Source organism: Bombina bombina, chromosome 1, assembly GCF_027579735.1.
Source record: "Bombina bombina isolate aBomBom1 chromosome 1, aBomBom1.pri, whole genome shotgun sequence".
NCBI classification, from domain to species: Eukaryota; Metazoa; Chordata; class Amphibia; order Anura; family Bombinatoridae; genus Bombina; species Bombina bombina.
Genome location: NC_069499.1, coordinates 28478598 through 28503020, shown reverse-complemented (window position 1 = coordinate 28503020; position 24423 = coordinate 28478598). Strand labels below are relative to the sequence as shown.

The window sequence follows — 24423 nt, the reverse complement described above, 5'->3', positions numbered from 1 at the left end:
TGATATCTGAACTAGAGCACAGGTGAAATAGTCAGCTGATGGGTGAAAGCAGGTTTGTAACCATGGTTACTGATCAGCTGATCATTTCACCTGTGCTCTAGATCAGATATGAATCTCTGGTCTGTTGGTGTAGCTGCGGACTGGAGTTGATAAACACCGCATTAGGTATTTAACCCTCCATCTATCAGACATTACCTAGTATTGCCACCACCTCCTCATCTTGAATGACTTCCAGGGATCCTGACACCACAAAGCAGAGTGCGTCAACGCTTTCACCTGAGTGATAAATAAGATCTCCTGGGGCACAGTGAATCGTTTGAAACTCCACAGCCAATGCTCGCAGGCAGCCATCGCTGGCCAGACGGAACGCCGGGTGCTCATTAAAAACCTTCCTGTTTAGATGAACGCAGATGTCCGCCCTCATGTCCTTGGGACAAATCGCAAGAACCTAAGGGACACAAAAATATTAAAAGTAAGCAGCGCTCTGATATTAAAAAGTGACTTTAAAGAAATATTAAAGATGGACGTGAAACCCAAAACTTTCTTTCATGATTCGGATAGAACATTTCGTTTTCAATGTATTATCTAATTTGTTTACATCTCTCAGTATCTTTTGTTGAAAAGCATAGCAAGGTACGCTCAGGAGCTGGGAGCTAGCTGTTGATTATTAGCGGCACACATATGCTTCTTGTCATTGGTTTACTGATGTGTTCATCTAGCTCCCAGGAGTGCATTGTTGTTCCTTCAATAAAGGATATCAAGAGAATGAAGCAAACTTGTTAATAGAAGTACATTGGAAAGTTGTATCCTTTGTCTGAATCATGAAATAACAATTTGGGGCTCTGTGTCCCTTTAAATTCTAATGATTTGGTTTGTTTGTTTGTTTTCAGTTAAACTGAGCAACCTCTTTACTTCAGATTCAGATAGAGCCGGTCATTTTAAGTCACTTTTAAATTCACTTCTATTTTCAAATGTGCTTTGTTCTTTTGGTATTTCTTGTTGAATATGAATACACACATATCCTACACTAGTGTGAGCTTGCTGCTGATTGGTGCCTGCACACATTTGTCTCTTGTGATTGGCTAACTAGATGTGTTCAGCTAGCTGCCAGTAGTGAAATGATGTTCCTTCAGCAAAGGATAACAAGACAATGAAGAACATTTGATAAAGTAAATTGGAAAGTTGTTTAAAATTGTATGTTCTATTCAAATCATGAAAGAGAATTTTGGGGTTTCCTGTCCCTTTAAATAAGAAATGATTGAGCTTTATAAAGGTTTACACATTTATAGTCACAACATCATAAACAAGAAGCTAAAGTGCTTATAAACAGAATTACAATGTTGTATACATTACACTTATATTTTATAACGTAAACATTATGGCAGCAGATAAAAAAGAAGTCTGTATTTAGTGTAAGCATAAATAATTATAGTCTTACGTATACACCAGGTATTCTTGTATTCCTTACAATATTTGCTACTCCATCAGCAAACAATCATTAAGTAGTGGTGATAAGCAAATGACTCCTGGGCCTACTAACCCGCAACTTAAAGGGATAGAACATTTACTCCTATTATAAAATTTGCTTTGCTATCTTGGTATCCTTTGTTGAAGACTAAACCTAGGTTGACTGATAGGAGCTCAGGAGTGTTCACGTGTCTATAGCAGTCTATGGCAGCAATGTTTATAACTATGTATAGCAATGCTATAAATAATGTTGCAAACACTGCTGCCAGATGGGTTAACACACGTGCACGCTCCTGAGCTCACCTGAGATTACTCTTTAACAAGAGAACTAAGTAAATTTTATAGAAGAAGCAAATTGGAGAGTTGTTTAAAATGTCATGCTCTATCCAATTACTTTAAGTTTAGTTTTGACCTTTACTGTCCCTTTAAGATCAGGACTTATTATTTTGTTGTTGCTCTTTTTGACAAATGCTTTTATCCTAAGCTTAAAGGGACATGAAACCCAATTTTTTTCTTTTATGATTTAAATAACTTTCCAATGTATTTCGATTATTTCATTTGTTTCAATCTCTTTGTATCTTTTGTTGAAAAGTATACCTAGGTAGGCTCAGAAACTGCTGATTGGTGGCTGCACATATATGCCTCTTGTCATTGGTTTACAGCTAACTTCCAGTAGTGCATTGCTGCTACTAAACAAAAGATATCAAGAGAAGGAAGTAAATTAGGTAATAGAAGTAAATTGGAAAGTTGTTTAAATTGTATGATCTGTCTGAATCATGACAGAAACATGTTGGGTTTTATGTCCCTTTAATATACATTTCCTATCATCCCTTCTCTCCTGTAGGTCTTTTAGGTGTCGGATTGAAATCATCCCGATACGATCGGAATGATTGACAGCTCCTGCCAGTTTGCAGGGGCCAGAATTGCACAAGCATTTCACCAGAACTTTGTTTTAATGGACGACTCTGGTGGGACCTGAACCCAAGTACCATGGTTATCATATAAAAATATATTAGTGACCTGAATTCTTCTAAACTCACATTTATACTGCAGAATAAACGTTTCACATCTTTTCACAAATTATTGTGCTTATCAGAAAGGAAGAGAACGTCACTGCACTAGGATAAGTGTCACCATAAGTGACATGAGGGTTATGCAGATATCGGATCCACCAACCTTGGAAGTCACTTACATTATTGTCTATCCATTTATCGGCCCAAGTATGTGAGTCTGATATCTGTCTGATAGGATCCTTTGCCCTCTCAATCTACAGTTCAAGCAGAGTTTAATGCACCAAGGTATGCTAATTACACTACATAAGCCACAACTGCAATTACAATCCTTAAAAGAGTTTTTTAACTGTACATCTGGCTATTCATTATACATTTAAGAAGCTAAGACGTGTTTGTAACAAAGAGAGAGCTTATAATTTTCTAACTGAAATTCTTATACTTTGAAATAATGTTTATATTTATCTAACAGTCGGCGAGATTACGAGTTGTGCGTTACGGTTTTAACTCTGAAAAAAATGGCCATTTCAGCGTAAAAACAGTAACACAGCCATTACGAGTCGTGTCGGTATAGCTATACCGCAAGCATTTTAGCCTGTAACGCAACGTCAATCCCGCACTCAAAAAAATTATGTTTTGCGTGGGATTTCCATAGCGCCGGTATTACAGGTTGTGCGGTGAGGCTAAAATGCTTGCATTCCAGCCTATACCAACACAAGAGCAGTAGTTATGAGTTTTGCGCAGCAAAAATGTTTCACAAAACTCATAACTAAACTAAAAGTACACTAACACCCATAAACTACCTATTAACCCTTAAACCGCCACCCTCCTGCATCAAAACATAGTAAAATTATTAACCCCTTATCTGCCGCCTGCCCACATTCCTGCCACTATAACTATAATCAAGTTATTAACCCCTATTCTGACGTTCCCCGACACGCAACCACTATAATAAAGCTATTAACCCCTATTCCACCACCCCCGACATCGCCACCACTAATAAAAGTTATTAACCCCTAATCCTCTGATCTCTCACATCTCCGCCACTAAATAAACCTATTAACCCCTAAACCGCTAGCCCCCCACATCACAAAAAATGTAATTAAACTATTAACCCCTAAACCTAACAACCCCCTAACTTTATATTAAAATTACAATATGAAAGCTCAATCCTATTGGATGATTGCAACAGCCAATAGGATTTTTTCAACCTTAATTCCGATTGGCTGATAGAATTCTATCAGCCAATCGGAATCTAAGGGACGACATCTTGGATGACGTCATTTAAAGGAACCTTCATTCCGAAGAAGATGTCATAAGAAGAGGATGCTCCGCGACGGATGTCTGGAAGATGGAGCCGGATGGATGAAGAAAGAAGATGCTGTCTGGGTGAAGACTTCTGCGGTCTTCGATGAGGACTTCGGCCGCTTGGATGAAGACTTCTGCCGGCTTCTTGGAGGATGGATGTCGGATCTTCAAAACTGTAAGTTGATCTTCAGGGGTTAGTGTTAGGAATTTTTAAGGGTGTATTGGGTGGGTTTTAGTTTTAGATTAGGGTTTGGGTTGCAATAGACCTAAATGCCCTTTTCAGGGCAATGCTCATCCAAATGCCCTTTTCAGGTTTTTTAAGTTATTTTTTTATTTGGGGGGTTGGTTGTGCGGGTTGTGGGTTTTACTGTTGGGGGGTGTTTGTATTTTTTATTTACAGGTAAAAGAGCTGATTTCTTTGGGGCAATGCCCTGCAAAAGGCCCTTTTAAGGGCTATTTGTAGATTATTGTAGGTTAGGGTTTTTTTATTTTGGGGGGCTTTTTTATTTTCATAGGGCCCTTAGATTAGGTGTAATTAGTTTAAATCTTTGATAATTTCTTTTTTATTTTTTGTAACTTAGTGTTTTTTTTTTAATTTAATTAGCGGCTAGATTACGAGTTTTGCGTTAGGCTTAAAAAGCAGCGTTGGCCGGTCCCAACGCTGCTTTTTAACGCCTGCTGGTATTACGAGTCTTGAAGGTACAGGTGTACCGCTCCCTTTTTTGGCCAGACTTGGAAATACCGCAAATCCACTTACATCAATTGCGTATCCTATATTTTCAATGGGACTTGCATAGCGCCGGTATTACAAGTCTGCCAAAAAGTGAGCGGTCTCCTGTCAACACTGGTACCGCATTTTAAAGTCAGTAGTTAGGAGTTTTACACTACAACGTCGTAGCATAAAACTCTGAACTAAAGTTATAAAAAGTACACTAACACCCATAAACTACCTATTAACCCCTAAACCGAGGCCCTCCCGCATCGCAAACACTAAAATACATTTTTGAACCCCTAATCTGCCCAACCGGACATCGCCGCCACTATAATAAATATATTAACCCCTAAACCGCCGCACTTTCGCCTCTCAAACATTAGTTAAATATTATTAACCCCTAATCTGCCGGCCCTAACTTCGACGCCACCTACCTACATTTATTAACCCCTAATCTGCCGCCACCAACGTCGCCGCCACTATATTAAAGTTATTAACCCCTAAACCTAAGTCTAACCCTAACCCTAACACCCCCTAACTTAAATATAATTAAAAGAAATCGAAATAAAATTACTATAATTAACTAAATTATTCCTATTTTAAACTAAATATTTACCTGAAAAATAAACCCTAAGCTAGCTACAATATAACTAATAGTTACATTGTAGCTATCTTAGGGTTTATTTTTATTTCACAGGCAAGTTTGTATTTATTTTAACTAGGTACAATAGTTATTAAATAGTTATTAACTATTTAATAACTACCAAGCTAAAATAAATACAAAGTTACCTGTAAAATAAAACCTTACTTAAGTTACAATTACACCACTATACTATAATTAAATTAATTCCCTAAATTAAATACAATTAAATACAATTATCTAAAGTACAACCCCCCCCCCCACTAAATTACAGAAAATATTAAACAAATTACAAGATTTTTAAACTAATTACACCTAATCTAATCCCCCTAACAAAATAAAAAGGCCCCCCAAAATAAAAAAGCCCTACCCTACACTAAATTACAAATAGCCCTTAAAAGGGCCTTTTGCAGGGCATTGCCCCAAAGTAATCAGCTCTTTTACCTGTAAAAAAAATTACAAATCCCCCCCCCCAACATTAAAACCCACCACCCACACAACCAACCCTACTCTAAAACAAACCCAATACCCCCTTAAAAAAACCTAACACTAACCCCTTGAAGATCACCTTACTGCGAGAAGTCTTCACCCAACCGGGCCGAAGTCCTCAACGAAGCCGGGAGAAGATTTCATCCAAGCCGGGCGAAGTGGTCCTCCAGACGGGCAGAAGTCTTCATCCAGATGGCATCTTCTATCTTCATCCATCCGGCGTGGAGCGAGTCCATTTTCAAGACATCCAACGAGGAGCATCCTCTTCAATCGACGGCTAACACAGAATGAAGGTACCTTTAAGTGACGTCATCCAAGATGGCGTCCCTTCAATTACGATTGGCTGATAGAATTCTATCAGCCAATCGGAATTAAGGTAAAAAAAATCATATTGGCTGATCCAATCAGCCAATAGGATTGAGCTCGCATTCTTTAATGTATTTTATTGTAATGTATTGTATATCAATGTATTGTACAGTAATGTATTGTAAAGTAATTTATGGTATATAGCTCCCTGCTGTATCCAGCTAGACTCAGGATAAAATCGGGCATGGACTTCTTCTTTTTTGACTCCCCAGAAGCAGCCCTTTCCTTCTTGGAGAATGAATCAAAGAAGGGGATGGTTTAATGAGAGTCTTCTTTCCATTAGATTGTTTTTGTAATGGTTTTTGTGAGTCTAGCATGTTATTTAACAAATACTTTTTTGTTTTTTTAATCAGTTTTTTCTTTTTTTTCCCCGGTAGGAAAAGCTTCTTTTTTCTCTTTCTCAAATATGAGGTAAATTATTTTTTTTTGTTCCCTCTGAGTTTAACTCAGGAGATTTTTTTTTCTCTCCTTCTCTACCACGAGGTAAATGTTTTTTTTTTTTCTCTCTGAGCTTTGCTCAGGAGATCTTTACTCTCTTTCTCAAATACGAGGTAAATGTTTATATATATATATATTTTTTTCTCTCTGAGCTTTGCTCAGGAGATTTTTACTCTCTCAAATACGAGGGAAATGTTTATATATATTTTTTTTTTCTCTCTGAGCTTTGCTCAGGAGATTTTTACTCTCTCAAATACGAGGTAAATGTTTATATATATTTTTTTTTTCTCTCTGAGCTTTGCTCAGGAGATTTTTACTCTCTCAAATACGAGGTAAATGTTTATATATATATTTTTTTTTATTATTCTCTCTCTGAGCTTGTCTCAAGATATTTCTTATAGAGCAATAGAACGAAACTATGGTTATGTATTAAGCAATGTATGTTGTTGAACACATGTGGTTTATATATTTTTGTTTTGATGTTTGCAAAATGTTGTGTATCACTGTGATATTAGGACAAATGAGGACCAAGGCTACTCTTTTAAGTAGAGAAAGATTGTGTATATGCCTAAGAGCTCTCGTTTTTTTTTTATGGACACTATTAGTATCTGTATGGATAGAAAGAAAATATAGTTATGGGTAAAATAAGGTATGATTTTGACCACAAGAGGTTAAAGCACAATTTATTCATTTATTTTTTGTAATTTTTTTTTTTTATACATGAAAAATAATATACAATTTTTGATCACAAAAGGCAATACACTTTTTGCCCTTTTTTATATACATTTGGAATATGTTTTGTGTAGTTGAGTTAGTGAGAAAGAAATATCTTGTATAAGGTTAAGAAGTTTAAAAGAATTTTTTTTTTTCTTCCCTTCCCTTTCCTTCCTCCCCTCCCCCTCTCCCTCTCCTATCCTCTTCTCTGATGATCCCCTCGTATGAGTTAGATGGTTAAAATATTGACCTGGAACATAGGGGGGATACACTCCCCTATAAAAAGGAAAGCAATGTTGAATTTGCTGGGGAAAAAAGACTTTGATATATTGTGTCTACAGGAAACCCACCTATCAGATAAAGAACATAGAAAGATTAGAGCTCGTTGGCTGGGAGAATCTTTTTTTTCGTCGTATACGAAAGCATCTAGATGGTTCTTTTTCATACAAGGTTGGAATATAAAATTCTGAGTACTTCTAGAGATAGTGAGGGAAGATATTTGATCATTAGATTTTCTATTGAGGGGGAAGAATATTTGTTGGTTAACATCTATGGCCCTAATGTCTCTAATGAAAAATTTTGGAACATATTAGTGAAGAAGATGTTTAGATTTCCTAAAGCCAAGATTGTATTGGAAGGGGACTTTAATGTTACACCAAACTAGTACTTGGATAGAAGGAAAGTGGCGGTTCAGAGTTGGGAGCTTAAATTTAAATCTGCTCAGTTGAATTTTGAAAAGAAAATATTTAATTTACTTCATAATATGGAGATTGTTAAACTCTAATAGTCTTGAATATACATGTTGCTCTAAAACTCACAATACATTATCAAGGTTAGATCTTTTTCTGATCTCAGACGTATTAGTTTCTAAAGTTGAGAAATGTAGCATTGGAGATTTTAGTTTATCAGATCACGCTCCGGTTACTCTATCTATCGCAGAAAAAAGGAAGTTCTCATTCAATTCTTTTTTCGTAATCCAGAAGCGTAATCCAGAAGAATCGCAACCTTTTCAGTTTATAGAAACTAACACGTTGGAATATCTGGGGTTGAAGATTTCCGCTAACACAGCAGATTGGTATAAAGATAACTTTGTATCAGTACTGAAGGATAGCAGAGAAAAATTAAAATCATGGGTCTCACTCCCGGTTTCACTGACAGGCAAGATAGCTCTCTATAAGATGTTTATTGTCCCTAAGATTCTGTATACTTTGAGGATGTTTCCTCTTTTAATAAACAAGGCTGATCTACGGCTCTTTAATCAAGCTCTGAGAGTGTTTCTTTGGAGCGGGAGAAAGCTGAGACTAAAATTAGCCAAGCTATATCAATCTTATTTTAAAGGCGGGCTCGCTTTACCCGATCTAGAAAGCTATAATCAGGCTGCTATCTTAAGATTCCCTATGGATTGGCTATCAAGATCTTTTTTATACTCGGATAAGACTCTTGAGAATCAAGTCTGTGCCCCACTCTCCTTAAATTATGTTTTATTTGCTTCAAATAAAGAATTAGGAATGAGATTATTGGAACACCCTCTGTATAGAGACATAATAATAGTCTGCAGAAGGTTATCTAAATCGGTGGGAAAGAGGCAGAATATTTCAAAATGGTTGCCGATAACTGGCAATATACACTTCCCCCTAGGCAATATGGTGGACACATTTAAAAAATTTGATATGGCGAGCGCCACAGCAGAATATCTAGACGATAAAAAAACATTTCTTCAGCAATGGGAACCCTTCATACATTACTATGAAGCCTCGAGGAGGAGGGGGGGGGGCAGGAATGGACTAGGCCAAGCAAAACATATATAAAATAGAACCACAAAACATCCTAGGAGAGTGAAGACACATTTGTATTCATATGTCAAAGTGCTTTTCTTTGTAAAGTATGTGATTTGTACCGAGCGACTTGAGAATGCTGGAACTTATGACCACTGTTTACTGTTTTTTGTATTTGTAAAAATTTATGAATAAAAATATTTTCACCATAAAAAATGGTCACCAGGGAGACCACTGTTAGTGAAAGACTTCTATGATTTCAAGTCAAATAAAGTATACACATTTGATAGATTTCAAGAGATCTTTCCGGAAGTTCAGAAAAAACATATATTTTATTTTATTCAAGCAAAAAGCTATATTCTTAAACTAGCGAATTTGGATCCCCAGATGTGGGGAAAACACCCGCTGGTCGATGTAGTAAAGGTTAGGAAGGGATTATTATCCTTTATCTACAAATTCTTAGTATCTTTGGAAGAAACATCGGTTTTAGTAGATTTGACTTCCCAGTGGTCTACACTGGTTGATTCTCCTGATCTCGACACAATACTCTTAAAGAGTTTGAAGACTGCACAGAGGTTGTTTTCCTCATCTTATTATAGGGAAATTCAATTTAGGGTGATACACAGAGATTATTTAACCCCTCGGAGAGTGGCTAAGTGGAACAAGAATGTGTTTAATATCTGTTCTAAATGCCATTTTCAGGATCCTGACTTGATTCATCTAGTTTGGGGATGCCCCAAGGTAAATCAATTTTGGATGAAGGTAGAATATTTTCTCTCTAATATAGTAAAAAAAAAGATTCAGCTAACACAAGACTCTATTCTTTTCTTAAGATCCCACGCCGCTTGGGACAAATATGTTGACTTTATACTAGTAGCGTTAATAATTATTAGAACACTTCTCTTTAAATATTGAGACACCCACTATCTCAGAAGTGAGGAAAGCATTATTAGATTCATCAATTAAGGCAGCGTATGAATCAAAATTAGGGGGGACCTCAAGAGAAAAATTCTGTAGAAAGTGGAGGGTTTTCGTGGGCCTTCAGGGAAATGAATTTGTACAATATATAGAACAAATCATCAACATCAAACTAGATTAGGGAGGGGTTGGGGGATGTAGGGGTGGGGGGGGGGGTGAGTGGAGAGAGGGAATATGTTTTCCCTTTTTTTTTTTTTTTTTTTCTTTTGGGATTGTCCGGGATAGGGTTCTGGCTATTGTACTTGAGATGAGCAGAAGCTTTTTGTCCCTTCTTACACATTTTTTTTTTATGCTGTAATCTCCATGTATGAAGAAATGTGTGTTATGTTTGTGCTCTTTGTGTTTTTCTTTTTTGTATAATAAAAGTAAAAAAAATAAATAAATTATGGTATATAGTGATGTATGGTACACTAACGTATTGTACAGTAATACATGGCATAAAGTGAGGTATGGCACACTAACATATTTTACATGTGTATGTGTGTATGTATGGGTATGCGTGTGTGTGTGTATGTCTGTGTATATGTGTGTGCGTTTATGTGTGTATGTCTGTGTATATCCATGTGTGTGTATATGTATATTTTTGTGTGTCTGTCTGTGTGAGTTTGTGTGTGTATGTGTGTGCATGAGTGTGTATGTCTGTGTATATGTATGTGTGTATTTATGTGTGTGTTTTTGTGTGTGTATGTCTCTGTATATGTATGTGTGTGTATATGTGTGTTTATATGTATATGTGTATACATATATGTGTGTGTATATATGTATGTGTGTGTATGTATGTGCGTGTGTGTGCCTGTATATGTGTGTGTATGTTTGTGTGTGTATGTGTGTGTGTGCATGTATGTGTGTATGTGTATGTATATGTTTGTGTGTGTGCGTGTGTGCGTATATGTGTGTGTGTATGTATGTATGTGTGTATGTGTGTGTGTGTATATATGTGTGTGTGTGTGTGTATGTGTGTATGTATGTGTGTGTGCAGGGCCGCCACTAGAAATTTTAACCATTGATCAGCCCCCCCCCCCCCCCTTGACATGTACAATTTTTGACCAAGTGACTAAAACGTATATGCACTTTTTTCTAAAGTGTCTATTTAAACTTGGAAATGTTGTAAAGGTAGTAACATACAAACATACAAACACACAGACACACTCATACACTGAAACACACTCACACATAAGGATTCACATATAGACACTCTAGCAGACACGTAAAAGAACACACAAACGCACTCAGACACAGACACTCAGCACTTGATTACATTGACCTGACAAGTAATGAGGTAGACTACAGTTCTGTAAAAAAAAAAGGGAGATTTAGAAAACAAAATATGGAGTTCTGATTATCTTTTTGTAAAGGAAGATGCCAACTAAATGATGACAACAGCATGCAGTGGCTGAAAGGAAGGGCCCTGAACTGCCTAAACAATAATTTAAAGGTTAAATGGTGGATTGGTGACTTCCGTAAAGGTCTCAAAGGCTGTAGAAAGATGTGAATAATCAGTAGTAAGGTCAAAATGTCCTAAAAAGGAACAGACAATGGACACACGCACACACACAAACTCAAACTTGCACATACACCCAAGGAAACACTGACAGAGACAGCCTCAGAAAATGCACAAAGACATACACACAAAGACATACACAGACAGAGAGACAACCACATAAAACACAGAAAGACATACATACACACACCCTCACTGAGACATCCACAGAAAACACACAAAGACATACACACCCTCACAGAGACACCCACAGAAAGCACACACCCTCACAGAGACATCCACAGAAAACAGAATTTATGCTTACCTGATAAATTACTTTCTCCAACAGTGTGTCCGGTCCACGGCGTCATCCATAACTTGTGGGAATATTCTCTTCCCCAACAGGAAATGGCAAAGAGCACAGCAAAAGCTGTCCATATAGTCCCTCCCAGGCTCTGCCCCCCCAGTCATTCGACTGACGGTTAGGAGAAAAAAAGGAGAAACTATAGGGTGCCGTGGTGACTGTAGTGTATAGAGAAAGAAATTTTTCAAACCTGATTAAAAAACCAGGGCGGGCCGTGGACCGGACACACCGTTGGAGAAAGTAATTTATCAGGTAAGCATAAATTCTGTTTTCTCCAACATTGGTGTGTCCGGTCCACGGCGTCATCCATAACTTGTGGGAACCAATACCAAAGCTTTAGGATGAAGGGAGGGAGCAAATCAGGTTACCTAAACAGAAGGCACCACGGCTTGCAAAACGTTTCTCCCAAAAATAGCCTCCGAAGAAGCAAAAGTATCAAATTTGTAGAATTTGGCAAAAGTGTGCAGAGAAGACCAAGTCGCTGCCTTACATATCTGATCAACAGAAGCCTCGTTCTTGAAGGCCCATGTGGAAGCCACAGCCCTAGTAGAGTGAGCTGTGATTCGTTCAGGAGGCTGCCGTCCGGCAGTCCCATAAGCCAATCGGATGATGCTTTTCAGCCAGAAAGAAAGAGAGGTAGCAGTAGCTTTTTGACCTCTCCTCTTATCAGAATAAACGACAAACAAAGAAGAAGTTTGTCTGAAATCCTTTGTTGCTTCTAAATAGAACTTTAAAGCACGGACTACATCTAAATTGTGTAACAAACGTTCTTTCTTTGAAACTGGATTCGGCCACAAAGAAGGAACAACTATTTCCTGGTTAATGTTCTTGTTGGAAACAACTTTTGGAAGAAAAACAGGCTTGGTACGCAAAACAACCTTATCTGAATGGAACACCAGATAGGGTGGGTCACACTGCAAAGCAGATAATTCAGAAACTCTTCTAGTAGAAGAAATAGCAACCAAAAACAAAACTTTCCAAGATAGTAACTTGATATCTATGGAATGTAAGGGTTCAAACGGAACCCCTTGAAGAACTGAAAGAACTAAATTTAGACTCCAGGGAGGAGTCAAAGGTCTGTAAACAGGCTTGATTCTAACCAAAGCCTGTACAAACGCTTGTACATCTGGCACAGCTGCCAGTCGTTTGTGTAACAAGACAGATAAAGCAGAAATCTGTCCTTTTAGAGAACTCACTGACAATCCCTTATCCAAACCTTCTTGTAGAAAGGAGAGGATCCTAGGAATTTTAATCTGACTCCAGTAGAATCCCTTGGATTCACACCAACAGATATATCTTTTCCATATTTTATGGTAAATCTTTCTAGTCACAGGTTTTCTGGCTTGGACCAGAGTATCTATCACTGAATCTGAAAACCCACGCTTGGATAAAATCAAACATTCAATTTCCAAGCAGTCAGCGGCAGAGAAACTAGATTTGGATGTTCGAATGGACCTTGTACTAGAAGATCCTGTCTCAAAGGTAGCTTCCATGGTGGAGCCGATGACATATTCACCAGGTCTGCATACCAAGTCCTGCGTGGCCACGCAGAAGCTATCAGAATCACCGAGGCCTTCTCCTGTTTGATCCTGGCTACAAGCCTGGGAAGGAGAGGGAACGGTGGAAACGCATAAGCTAGGTTGAACGACCAAGGCGCCACTAATGCATCCACTAGAGCCGCCTTGGGATCCCTGGATCTGGACCCGTAGCAAGGAACCTTGAAGTTCTGACGGGACGCCATCAGATCCATGTCTGGAATGCCCCATAATTGAGTCAACTGGGCAAACACCTCCGGGTGGAGCTCCCACTCCCCCGGATGGAAAGTCTGATGACTCAGATAATCCGCCTCCCAGTTGTCTACTCCTGGGATGTGGATTGCAGATAGGTGGCAGGAGTGATCCTCCACCCATTTGATGATTTTGGACACCTCTCTCATCGCCAAGGAACTCCTGGAACTGTTCCCCCCTGATGGTTGATGTAAGCTACAGTCGTCATGTTGTCTGACTGGAATCTTATGAATCCGGCCTTCGCTAGTTGAGGCCAAGCCCGGAGAGCATTGAATATCGCTCTCAGTTCCAGGATGTTTATCGGGAGAAGAGACTCTTCCCGAGACCATAGACCCTGAGCTTTCAGGGAATCCCAGACCGCGCCCCAGCCTAATAGACTGGCGTCGGTCGTGACAATGACCCACTCTGGTCTGCGGAAACTCATTCCCTGGGACAGGTGATCCTGGGTCAACCACCAACGGAGTGAGTCTCTGGTCATCTGGTCTACTTGAATCATTGGAGACAAGTCTGTATAGTCCCCATTCCACTGCTTGAGCATGCACAGTTGTAATGGTCTTAGATGAATTCGAGCAAAAGGAACTATGTCCATTGCTGCAACCATCAACCCTACTACTTCCATGCACTGAGCTATGGAAGGCTGCAGAATAGAGTGAAGAACTTGACAAGCATTTAGAAGCTTTGACTTTCTGACTTCTGTCAGGAAGATCTTCCTTTCTAAAGAATCTATTATTGTTCCCAAAAAGGGAACTCTTGTCGACGGAGACAGGGAACTCTTTTCTACGTTCACCTTCCACCCGTGAGATCTGAGAAAGGCTAGAACAATGTCTGTATGAGCCTTTGCTTTGGAAAGAGACGACGCTTGGATTAGAATGTCATCCAGATAAGGTGCCACTGCAATACCCCTTGGTCTTAGAACCGCTAGAAGGGACCCGAGCACCTTTGTGAAAATCCTTGGAGCAGTGGCTAGCCCGAATGGGAGAGCCACGAACTGGTAATGTTTGTCCAGAAAGGCGAACCTTAGGAACTGATGATGATCCTTGTGGATAGGAATATGTAGATACGCATCCTTTAAATCCACGGTAGTCATAAATTGACCCTCCTGGATTGTAGGTAAAATTGTTCGAATGGTTTCCATTTTGAACGATGGAACTCTGAGAAATTTGTTTAGAATTTTTAAATCCAGAATTGGTCTGAAAGTTCCCTCTTTTTTGGGAACTACAAACAGATTTGAGTAAAACCCCTGACCTTGTTCCACAGTTGGAACTGGGTGTATCACTCCCATCTTTAACAGGTCTTCTACACAATGTAAGAATGCCTGTCTCTTTATTTGGTTTGAAGATAAGTGAGACATGTGGAACCTTCCCCTTGGGGGTAGTTCCTTGAATTCTAGAAGATAACCCTGAGAAACTATTTGTAGTGCCCAGGGATCCTGAACATCTCTTGCCCAAGCCTGAGCAAAGAGAGAGAGTCTGCCCCCTACTAGATCCGGTCCCGGATCGGGGGCTACCCCTTCATGCTGTTTTGGTAGCAGCAGCAGGCTTCTTGGCCTGTTTACCCTTGTTCCAGCCTTGAATTGGTTTCCAAGCTGGTTTAGTCTGGGAAGCGTTACCCTCTTGTCTAGAGGCTGCAGAGTTGGAAGCCGGTCCGTTCCTGAAATTGCGAAAGGAACGAAAATTGGACTTATTCTTAGCCTTGAAAGGTCTATCTTGTGGGAGGGCATGGCCCTTTCCCCCAGTGATGTCAGAAATAATCTCTTTCAAACCCTCCAATTTTTTATCCATAGGATCTTTGAAAGCACAATTGTCCTCAATAGGAATGGTTGTGCGCTTGGCTAGTGTAGAAACCGCCCCCTCGACCTTAGGGACTGTTTGCCATAAGTCCTTCCTGGGGTCGACCATAGGGAACAATTTCTTAAATATAGGAGAAGGGACAAAAGGTATGCCTGGCTTCTCCCACTCCTTATTCACTATGTCCGCCACCCGTTTAGGTATCGGAAAAGCATCAGGGTGCACCGGGACCTCTAGGAACTTGTCCATCTTGCACAATTTTTCTGGGATGACCAGATTGTCACAATCATCCAGAGTAGATAGCACCTCCTTAAGTAATGCGCGGAGATGCTCTAATTTAAATTTAAATGTCACAACATCAGGTTCTGCCTGCTAAGAAATTCTTCCTGTATCAGAAATTTCCCCATCTGACAAACCCTCCCTCACTGCCACTTCAGATTGGTGTGAGAGTATGACAGAAAATTTATCATCAGCGCCCTCCTGCTCTACAGTGTTTAAAACAGAGCAATCGCGCTTTCTCTGAAATGCTGGCATTTTGGATTAAATATTAGCTATGGAGTTATCCATTACTGCCGTCAATTGTTGCATAGTAACAAGCATTGGCGCGCTAGAAGTACTAGGGGTCGCCTGCGCGGGCATAACTGGTATAGACACAGAAGGAGATGATGTCTACTTCCTTCATCTGAGGAATCATCCTGAGCAACCTTACTATTTGTGACAGTACTGTCCTTACTTTGTTTGGACGCTATGGCACAATTATCACAAATATTTGAAGGAGAAACCACATTGGCTTCCATACATACAGAACATGATCTATCTGAAGGTACAGACATGTTAAACAGGCTTAAACTGGTTAATCAAGCACAAAAACCGTTTTAAAACAAAACCGTTACTGTCTCTTTAAATGTTAAACAGGGCACACTTTATTACTGAATATGTGAAAAACTATGAAGGAATTATCCAATCTTTACCAAATTTTCACCACAGTGTCTTAATGCATTCAAAGTATTGCACCCCAATTTTCAAGCTGTTAACCCTTAAAATGTGGAAACCGGAGCCGTTTGCAATTTTAACCCCCCTACAGTCCCAGCCACAGCCTTTGTTGCGACTTCACCAATCCCAGGGGGGTATACGATACCAATTGAAGCCTTCTAGGAATGTTTTCAGTGGATACCAGACCCTCACACATGCAGCTGCATGTACTGTACTCAAAAGTAACTGCGCAATAATGGCGCGAAAATGAGGCTCTGCCTACTACAGTGAATGGCACCTTCCTGACTGGGAAGGTGTCTTAACAAGTGCCTGGCGCTAAAAACGTTCCCCAATATTAAAAAAGTGTGAAATTCACTTCAAACTGCATATAATACTTAAATAAAGCAATCGATTTAGCCCCTAAAAGTGTCTACCAGTTTATAGCCCATAATAAGCCCTTTATTCTGTTTGAGTCTAAGAAAATGGCTTACCGATCCCCATGAGGGAAAAATGACAGCCTTCCAGCATTACACAGTCTTGTTAGAAAAATGGCTAGTCATACCTTGAGCAGAAAAGTCTGCAAACTGTTCCCCCCAACTGAAGTTCTCTCAGCTCAACAGTCCTGTGTGGGAACAGCAATTGATTTAGTTACTGCTGCTAAAATCATACTCCTCTTTTAAACAGAACTCTTCATCTCTTTCTGTTTCAGAGTAAATAGTACATACCAGCACTATTTTAAAATAACAAACTCTTGATAGAAGAATAAAAAACTACAACTAAACACCACATACTCTTCACCATCTCCGTGGAGATGCTACTTGTTCAGAGCGGCAAAGAGAATGACTGGGGGGGGCGGAGCCTGGGAGGGACTATATGGACAGCTTTTGCTGTGCTCTTTGCCATTTCCTGTTGGGGAAGAGAATATTCCCACAAGTTATGGATAGACATTTGCACACACCCTCACAGACATCCACAGAAAATGCACAAAGACATACACACCCACCCTCACAGAGAGACCCACAGAAAAAAAATACATACACACTCATAGAGACATAAACCAAAGCACAAAGACATAAACACAGACACCCACAGAAACACTCACAGGAGGAAACATTTATGCACCTTGCATCCCCTAAATCAACAGTGTGTGACATGCATGATAAAAAAATTGCAGAAATTAAGAGATCACTTTTTAAAGAATCATATTTGTAAATGTGCAAACAAATAAAAATAATTCTGTGACTTCAAAATTGTACATTAATGATCTGGGTAGATGGCTAGATGAAGAAAAGTACTTTTAAAAGGTTGACATATGTTTGTTTTTCCCCCCCATTTTCCCCAACCAAGAGCACCACTTCAAATTAGGGGCGCGATCCGATATAGGTCGTAGTTTTCGGCGCAAGCGAGGTAACCCGCGTCGCCCGCAGTTTCAGCTCGCAACTCGAGCTATCCAATATTCACCGCCGTCAGATGCTAAACTGGCGTAAGTCTGAAAAACCGACGAGCAGGCAAAATGTGCGCAAATACACCTTTTAGTCGTCGCAAGTACTTGCGCCTGTTTTTTGTTCACGTAAAGTCTCAATAAAGTGTAGTTTTATGCAAATTAGCCTACGACTCGTAAAAAATTACGCCAGTTCTAAGAGATGCGCCACGTAATGAGGAGATTCAAAAATCATACTTAAACCCCTGCGCAGCCGCAATTTCTTTAGTGTGTTTGGTTGGTTCTTGGAGCTACAGCACACTACAGCGAGTATAGAGATTAGTGGTAAGAGTAGTGAGAAAGGAGCATCATCAAGTTAGTTAGGTCGGATTGTTGGTTGGATTGTTAAGCCAGTACATTTACTTACACTTTTTTTCATATTGCACACATTTTGCATACACACATATACAAAATACACAACACTTTTTTTTTATAACACCCAACACTCTTTATTTATCTTTTACAGTTTGAAAGGCTGAGTGTCTGGTTGTGATTGTGTGTGATTGAAGTGGGAGTGAGTGTGAGTGTGTGAGTGTGTGTAGTGTGAGGATGTCAGGGAGAGATAGGGCTGGGGGGAGGAGGGAAGGGGAGTCGCAGGGAGAGGATTATGTACAGGAGGAGCAGCAGGGTCCCCGTCAGGGAGTGAGCGGAGTGGGGAGAGGGAGAGCCAGAAGGGAGGATGGGAGTGGGGTTGCCCAAAGGCCAGGCACACTGAGAAGAGGGATAGAGGGTGCACATGGGGATAGAAGGGGGGAGGAGGGAGAGGATAGGGAGGAACCCACACCAGGGACATCCCAGGGAGGGAGCCAGGCAGCCCAGGACGAGGAGCGTATGAGGTGTCCCAATTTCAGTTTTGCCGAAAACCTCGCTCTCGTCCAGGCTGTCCTGGAGAACCATAATGCCCTCTTTGGACAAGAGAAGGGCAAAGGAGTTGCCCGGAGGCGTAAGGATGCTTGGCAGAAGGTGGTGGATGCCGTCAATGGAGTGTCCCAACAGAGGAGGAATGTTGACGGGCTTAAGAAGAGATGGAATGATTGCAAGAGGAGAGTCAAGGAGAGGATGGGCCAGGAAGCAATCTCCCAGAGGGCAACAGGAGGTGGGCCTCACTATGAGGCCGAATACAATGAGTGGCAGGAGCTCATTCGTCGGTCCCTGAGCCTCACAGCAGTCCGTGGACTTCCAGGGGCTCGTGACTCAGGGACTGCAACATCAGCACAGCATGCTGGTGAGTAACATCCCACACACTAGTATAATATGTATTTGAGTTATAACATCCTATATTGTTACACATTCATGTACACAATGAGGATCATGGTATTTTGATTACTAACAACTAAATATACAATGATATTTAACATTAAAGGGACATGAAACACAAAGATATTTTTTCATTATTCAGATAGAGAATATAGTTTTAAACAACATCCAAATTTACTTCCATTATCTATATTTAATTTTTATTTTGAAAATCTTAGTTTATTAAATATCAATGCACATGGGTGAGGCAATCACACGAGGCATTGATGTACAGCCACCAATCAGCAGCTTCTGAGCCTATCAAGAAATGCATATCAGCTAAGAATATCAAGATAATGAAGCATATTAGCTAATGGAAGTAAATTACAATTTATTTAGAATACCATGCTTGTCTAGCTGAATCATGAAATAATAAATATGTTTTGCATGTCCATTTAATGCTACTTAACACATTGAAAATCATGATATGAGGTAGAATAGTGAAATACTAACATGTCTCAGAGTAACACAGGCCACAAGCCACATGTAGACCTTTCAGTAAATGGACATCATAGTCATCACAACCATAATGTCACTTAAAGAACACATTTTCTCCATCACTGACATGTACACAGAACTATTGTATGAAACACATACATGTATAATTAGCATATTCCAAACCCTCATATCACAAATCTCAATGTGCACAAGCATGTTATAGAGTTTGACATGAGAATGTGGATAGGCCCTAGCATGTAAATTGTATGCCCACATGGATAGATATGTGACTGTACTAATCACTCTCATCATTTGACTCCTTCACAGAACCTCCAGTCACCAGGGTGCCTACGCCCATGAATCCCCCAACACCGGTTCTAAATATATGTCCACCACAACCACCGGTACAGATAAGAGAGCAGGAGTATGCCAGGCATGAGATGTCTTGGACTGCGTCCATTGAAAATCCACATATCATGCCACCTGCATTAGAGGAGGATACCTGGCAGGACCCGTGGCAGGAGGAATATTCCTATGGCTTGGAGGGGGAGCCCCACCAGCCCCAAAGGGTAGATGTATTTCCCCCCCCCCAACAATATCAGGGAACTACAGGAGTATACCAGCAGGCTGAGTGGATGCACACCAGCGGACATTGGGACTATCGGTCCATCCCGACATCTGGACCATCATCTTCAGTTGGAAGGGCTCCACCAACTGTAATCCATCGCCCTGCACCTCCAGCTCATATCCCTGTGGCTGCACCTCCAGCTGAGATATCTCTTCCTGCACGTCCAGCTGCTGTTTTTTTTCATGCACCTCAAACTGAGGTTATTGTTCCGGCACCTCCAACTGAGGTTAATGTTCCGGCACCTCCAACTGAGGTTAATGTTCCGTCACCTCCAACTGAGGTTAATGTTCCGGCACCTCCAGCTGAGGTTGTTGTTCCGGCACCTCCAGCTGAGGTTGTTGTTCCGGCACCTCCAGCTGAGGAACACGTCATTGAAAGAGTGCCTATTGTCCCTGCTGATGAAGAGCCCATGGATCAATTGAGTTCTGCCATGGGTGATGAATATATCTCACTACAGAGGAGGCAAACTTTGACCTGTGAGACTCTAACGGAAACGTGTATGAATATGCAGAGGGAACAACACAGGTTCCATAGAACCCAACACTGTTTGCAACAGAGGTCGATTGAGCTGCAAAGGGACATGGCAGCATCGCTATCAGCTATGGTCCAAAATCAGAATCAAATGCTACGTGTAATATCGGACATGCAAATCCAAAGTGACCAAAGATGGAGGGAACAGAATCAACTGTTGGGGGCTTTGGTGGAGCATTTCACCCAACAGCAGGACATGGCATCAAGTATCTCCTCTGTGACCAGCACTCCTAGTGTATCCACACAACCCAGGAGAGGCAGAAGACCCACACCAGGCCCCTCATCTAAGAGGCCTAAAAAAAAAAAATATTATTCAATTTCATTGAAAATCTTGTCCTCTGTTATTTACTATCTAATTGTCATCCACATCCATGTGAGTTGTGTTTTAGTACAGTAATATTGGTAAAACATATAATAATTCCTGTGTTGAAATGGACCAAAAAGGAATTATTATAATGTTTATGACATATTCATGCTCAATAAACAACATGACATGGTTGTGTCTCAACGGTACATATAGTAATATTAACTTCTAAGATGTACATCAAGGTTTCTCACATCCAATATAAATTGACACGTTGGTATATATAACTAATAATATATTTAAAGAAGGTGTGAACATAAGGTATAAATATCCATTATCCTCATTCTTAATGATAGTGAACTAAACATGAATAAAACAAATTATAAATATACAGTAATTAGGGTTGTTAAAGGGACATTAAAGCAAATATTTGTACTTCATGATTTTGAAGGAGAAGATAATTTCAAAAATAAACTATAATTTCATTCTTATATTTCTGTAGATTCATTCAATTGATATTCTTTGCTGAAAACAATATCAAGATATGTTTGGTAGATGATGATTAGTAGCTGTATATAGATGCCTCCTGAAATTTCTTCACTGTGTGCATTTCTATGTCTTCATTAAAGTATATCTAAATAAATAATGAAAATAGGTAATTGATTGAAATTATAAGGTTTGTGAAAAATTATCTTCTCTATCCTTAATCATGAAACAATATGTTTGGGTATAGTGTCCCTTTAAGGGAAGGGGGTTGGGATGTAGTAGTTTCACTTACATGCAGTGGAAATCCAAACTTTTACATTCTGCAAGACATGATATATACACATGCAATGGTTGGTGAGGTACTGTCAAACATCATAATACATGTGAATGTTACGGTTTACTGTAATTATGAATAAGTAACTTACAGGTGAAGTATTCCCGGATGACATAATCCCTCACTTCATTCCCCCTCAGTGTCCCCCTGTCCACATCCTCAAGTACAGGAACCAGCTGCTGCTGCTGCTCTGGGTCAATGTCCCCCAACAAACGTGTGTCCACAGCAATGTTGTGTAGAATACAGCAAGCATTGACAATGGAACACACTTTGTTGGGGTTATACTGTAGTGCTCCGCCTGTAACATCCAGACACCTGAACCTGGTTTTTAATAGGCCAAAGCTCCTTTCAATGACATTCCTTGTTCTTATGTGTGCCTCCTGGTACCTGAGTTGTGGCTCTGTAATGGGGTGCACCAAGGGGGTTAATAGCCATGGTCTGCAGCCGTACCCTGCGTCACCTGTCATGTAACATATGTGTTTGGATTACTACAGGTACATCATGTGCTTTAAAGGGACACAACATGAATCACATATAAAAGATAGATTTCATAAAAAAATTAATGGAAGTAATCAGGATAGTTAATTTAAATTAAAAGGCCTATCTGAATAATGGAAGAGCAATTTATTCTAGACTGTCCATTTAATATGAACCTGCAATTGTTAGCAGCTTGATAATTAACTTTGATTAGATCATTTTCTCCATTCTATAGATAACTCTTGATGACAAGCATATTAGATATGCTCAATAGCTGCTGATTGGTGGCTGCACATAGAAGCCTCATATGATTGGCTCATATATGTGAATTAGTAATTAAAAAAAAAATTATATTTAAAGAATGAATAAAATGATATAAGAGAAGTGAATTACAATGCTGTTTAACATTGTATTCTCTATCTGACACATGAGATGACAATATGTGTTTAGTGTCCCTTTATTATAAATATACAGACAGAATGAAGGTACTCACCAAGCAGCCATCCTCCCGAAAGTGTTCCATTTTCAAACATATTGAATAAGGAGGTCTGGCGCAGGATGTAGGAATCATGTGCACTCCCTGGGAAGCCTGCATACACATGTAAGAATTTCAGATTGGTATCGCAGACCATCTGGCAATTCAATGAGTGAAACCCTTTCCTGTTAATATAGAGGATTGTCTCCTCATGTGGGGCCACAATACGCACATGTGTGCAATCAATTGCCCCCATGACATTAGGAATACCCCCCAGTCGATAGAAGCCTTGTTTAAGACGGTTCCATTCCTGGGGGGTATGGGGGAAATGAATGTATCGTTGTGTCTGGTTATCTAGAGCAGTCAGAACCTCCCCTAGAATCCTGGAGAAGGTAGACTGCGCTAGGCCAGACACAAGCCCCTCTGTTGACTGGTATGAGCCAGTTGCCAGGAAGTGTACAACACACAACAGCTTCTGCATACCAGTCAGAGCTCGGTTCGTATACGCTTGAGGGTCAATTTCATCCTTCAACACCTCATATAGGTTAATGAGGCTTGCAGATGTCAAGCGATATTTTTCCCTGACCTCCACTTCTGTCATCCCAAACAGGGTGACCCTAACACTGTGTACCCTTGGTGCTCTTCCCCTCTGCTGATGCCTTCGTCTTATAGGCCCTGCTGGCCTGAGGGCAGCTGCAGCAACAGCAGCATGGGGAGCACCAGGAACAGGGACAACAGCAGGAGGAGCAGGGAGGGCAGCAGCAGCAGCTGGAGCAGGGACAGCTACAGCACCATGACCAGGGACCTCAGCAGCAGGGATACCATCCAAAACAGGGGCTTGTAGGGGTTCCAGCACCCCTTGTGCCCCACGACGCTGTCTGACTCTAAATGCAATATACTGCAAGGGAAACATGGTGGCTAATGAGGGTGTGCATTTGCAGGTGTTTTAAGGTTGCAGGTGAGGGGTTGTGCTGTTTGTGATTGGTTTGACACACTTGCAGGGGCAGGAATAATAAATGCTTTTAAGAGGTTAACTATTTGTGAACAAGCTGCTGCTATGTATATTGTTAGGCATGCATTTGTTAGGCCTTCTGAGAGTTACGTTGGTTTCTAAGTCAGTGCAAGGGTACCTGCGCCTTCAATTTGTGGCGAGCTGAGAATGGCGTAGATTTTGAAAAATCTGCGCGCGTAAGTCCTTACGTCGTATATAGGATAGCAAATTGCGCGTGTTTTGTATGTCAGTCTATGGGCCAAAAAACTACGGGCGACGCCAGAAATCTACGCGCGTAACTTCTAGCTTACGCCGTATATAGGATACCAAATCCGCGCAAATATTGGCGTCGCCAACTTTTGCGGGCGACGATTTTTATCTGATCGACCCCATAGTGTACAAATGTTCCCATCTGTCAGCTGTACTTATGGATTTTGAAAATGCTGTACTCTATATGGTCTTAGTGGAACCATAAGCTGTGGTACTCATACTATTAGATCTGGTAAAATGCAAGATTTAGGCTTGTTGGTATGTAACAAAAGGGCACCTACCATTTGTGGATTGAGGAGGAAACATTTCTGCATGGTTTTAAATATAGAATTTCTACAGCATTGTCAAATAATCATAAATACACTGCTGCTAAAAAAACGTGTTTTTATGGACCCCTGGCCCCACCATACAACTACTACCACACTG

At 40.3% G+C, this 24423-nt stretch overlaps 1 protein-coding gene across 1 annotated transcript in view; it reads right to left on the bottom strand.

Moving 5' to 3' along the window:
- Window positions 1-24423, bottom strand: part of KCNH5 (potassium voltage-gated channel subfamily H member 5) — a 1175650-nt gene that overhangs the window by 385282 nt on the left and 765945 nt on the right. The window contains exon 9 of the mRNA XM_053697286.1: window positions 196-448. Coding sequence (XP_053553261.1) covers window positions 196-448 — 253 coding nt within the window. The remainder of the gene's footprint in view (window positions 1-195; window positions 449-24423) is intronic.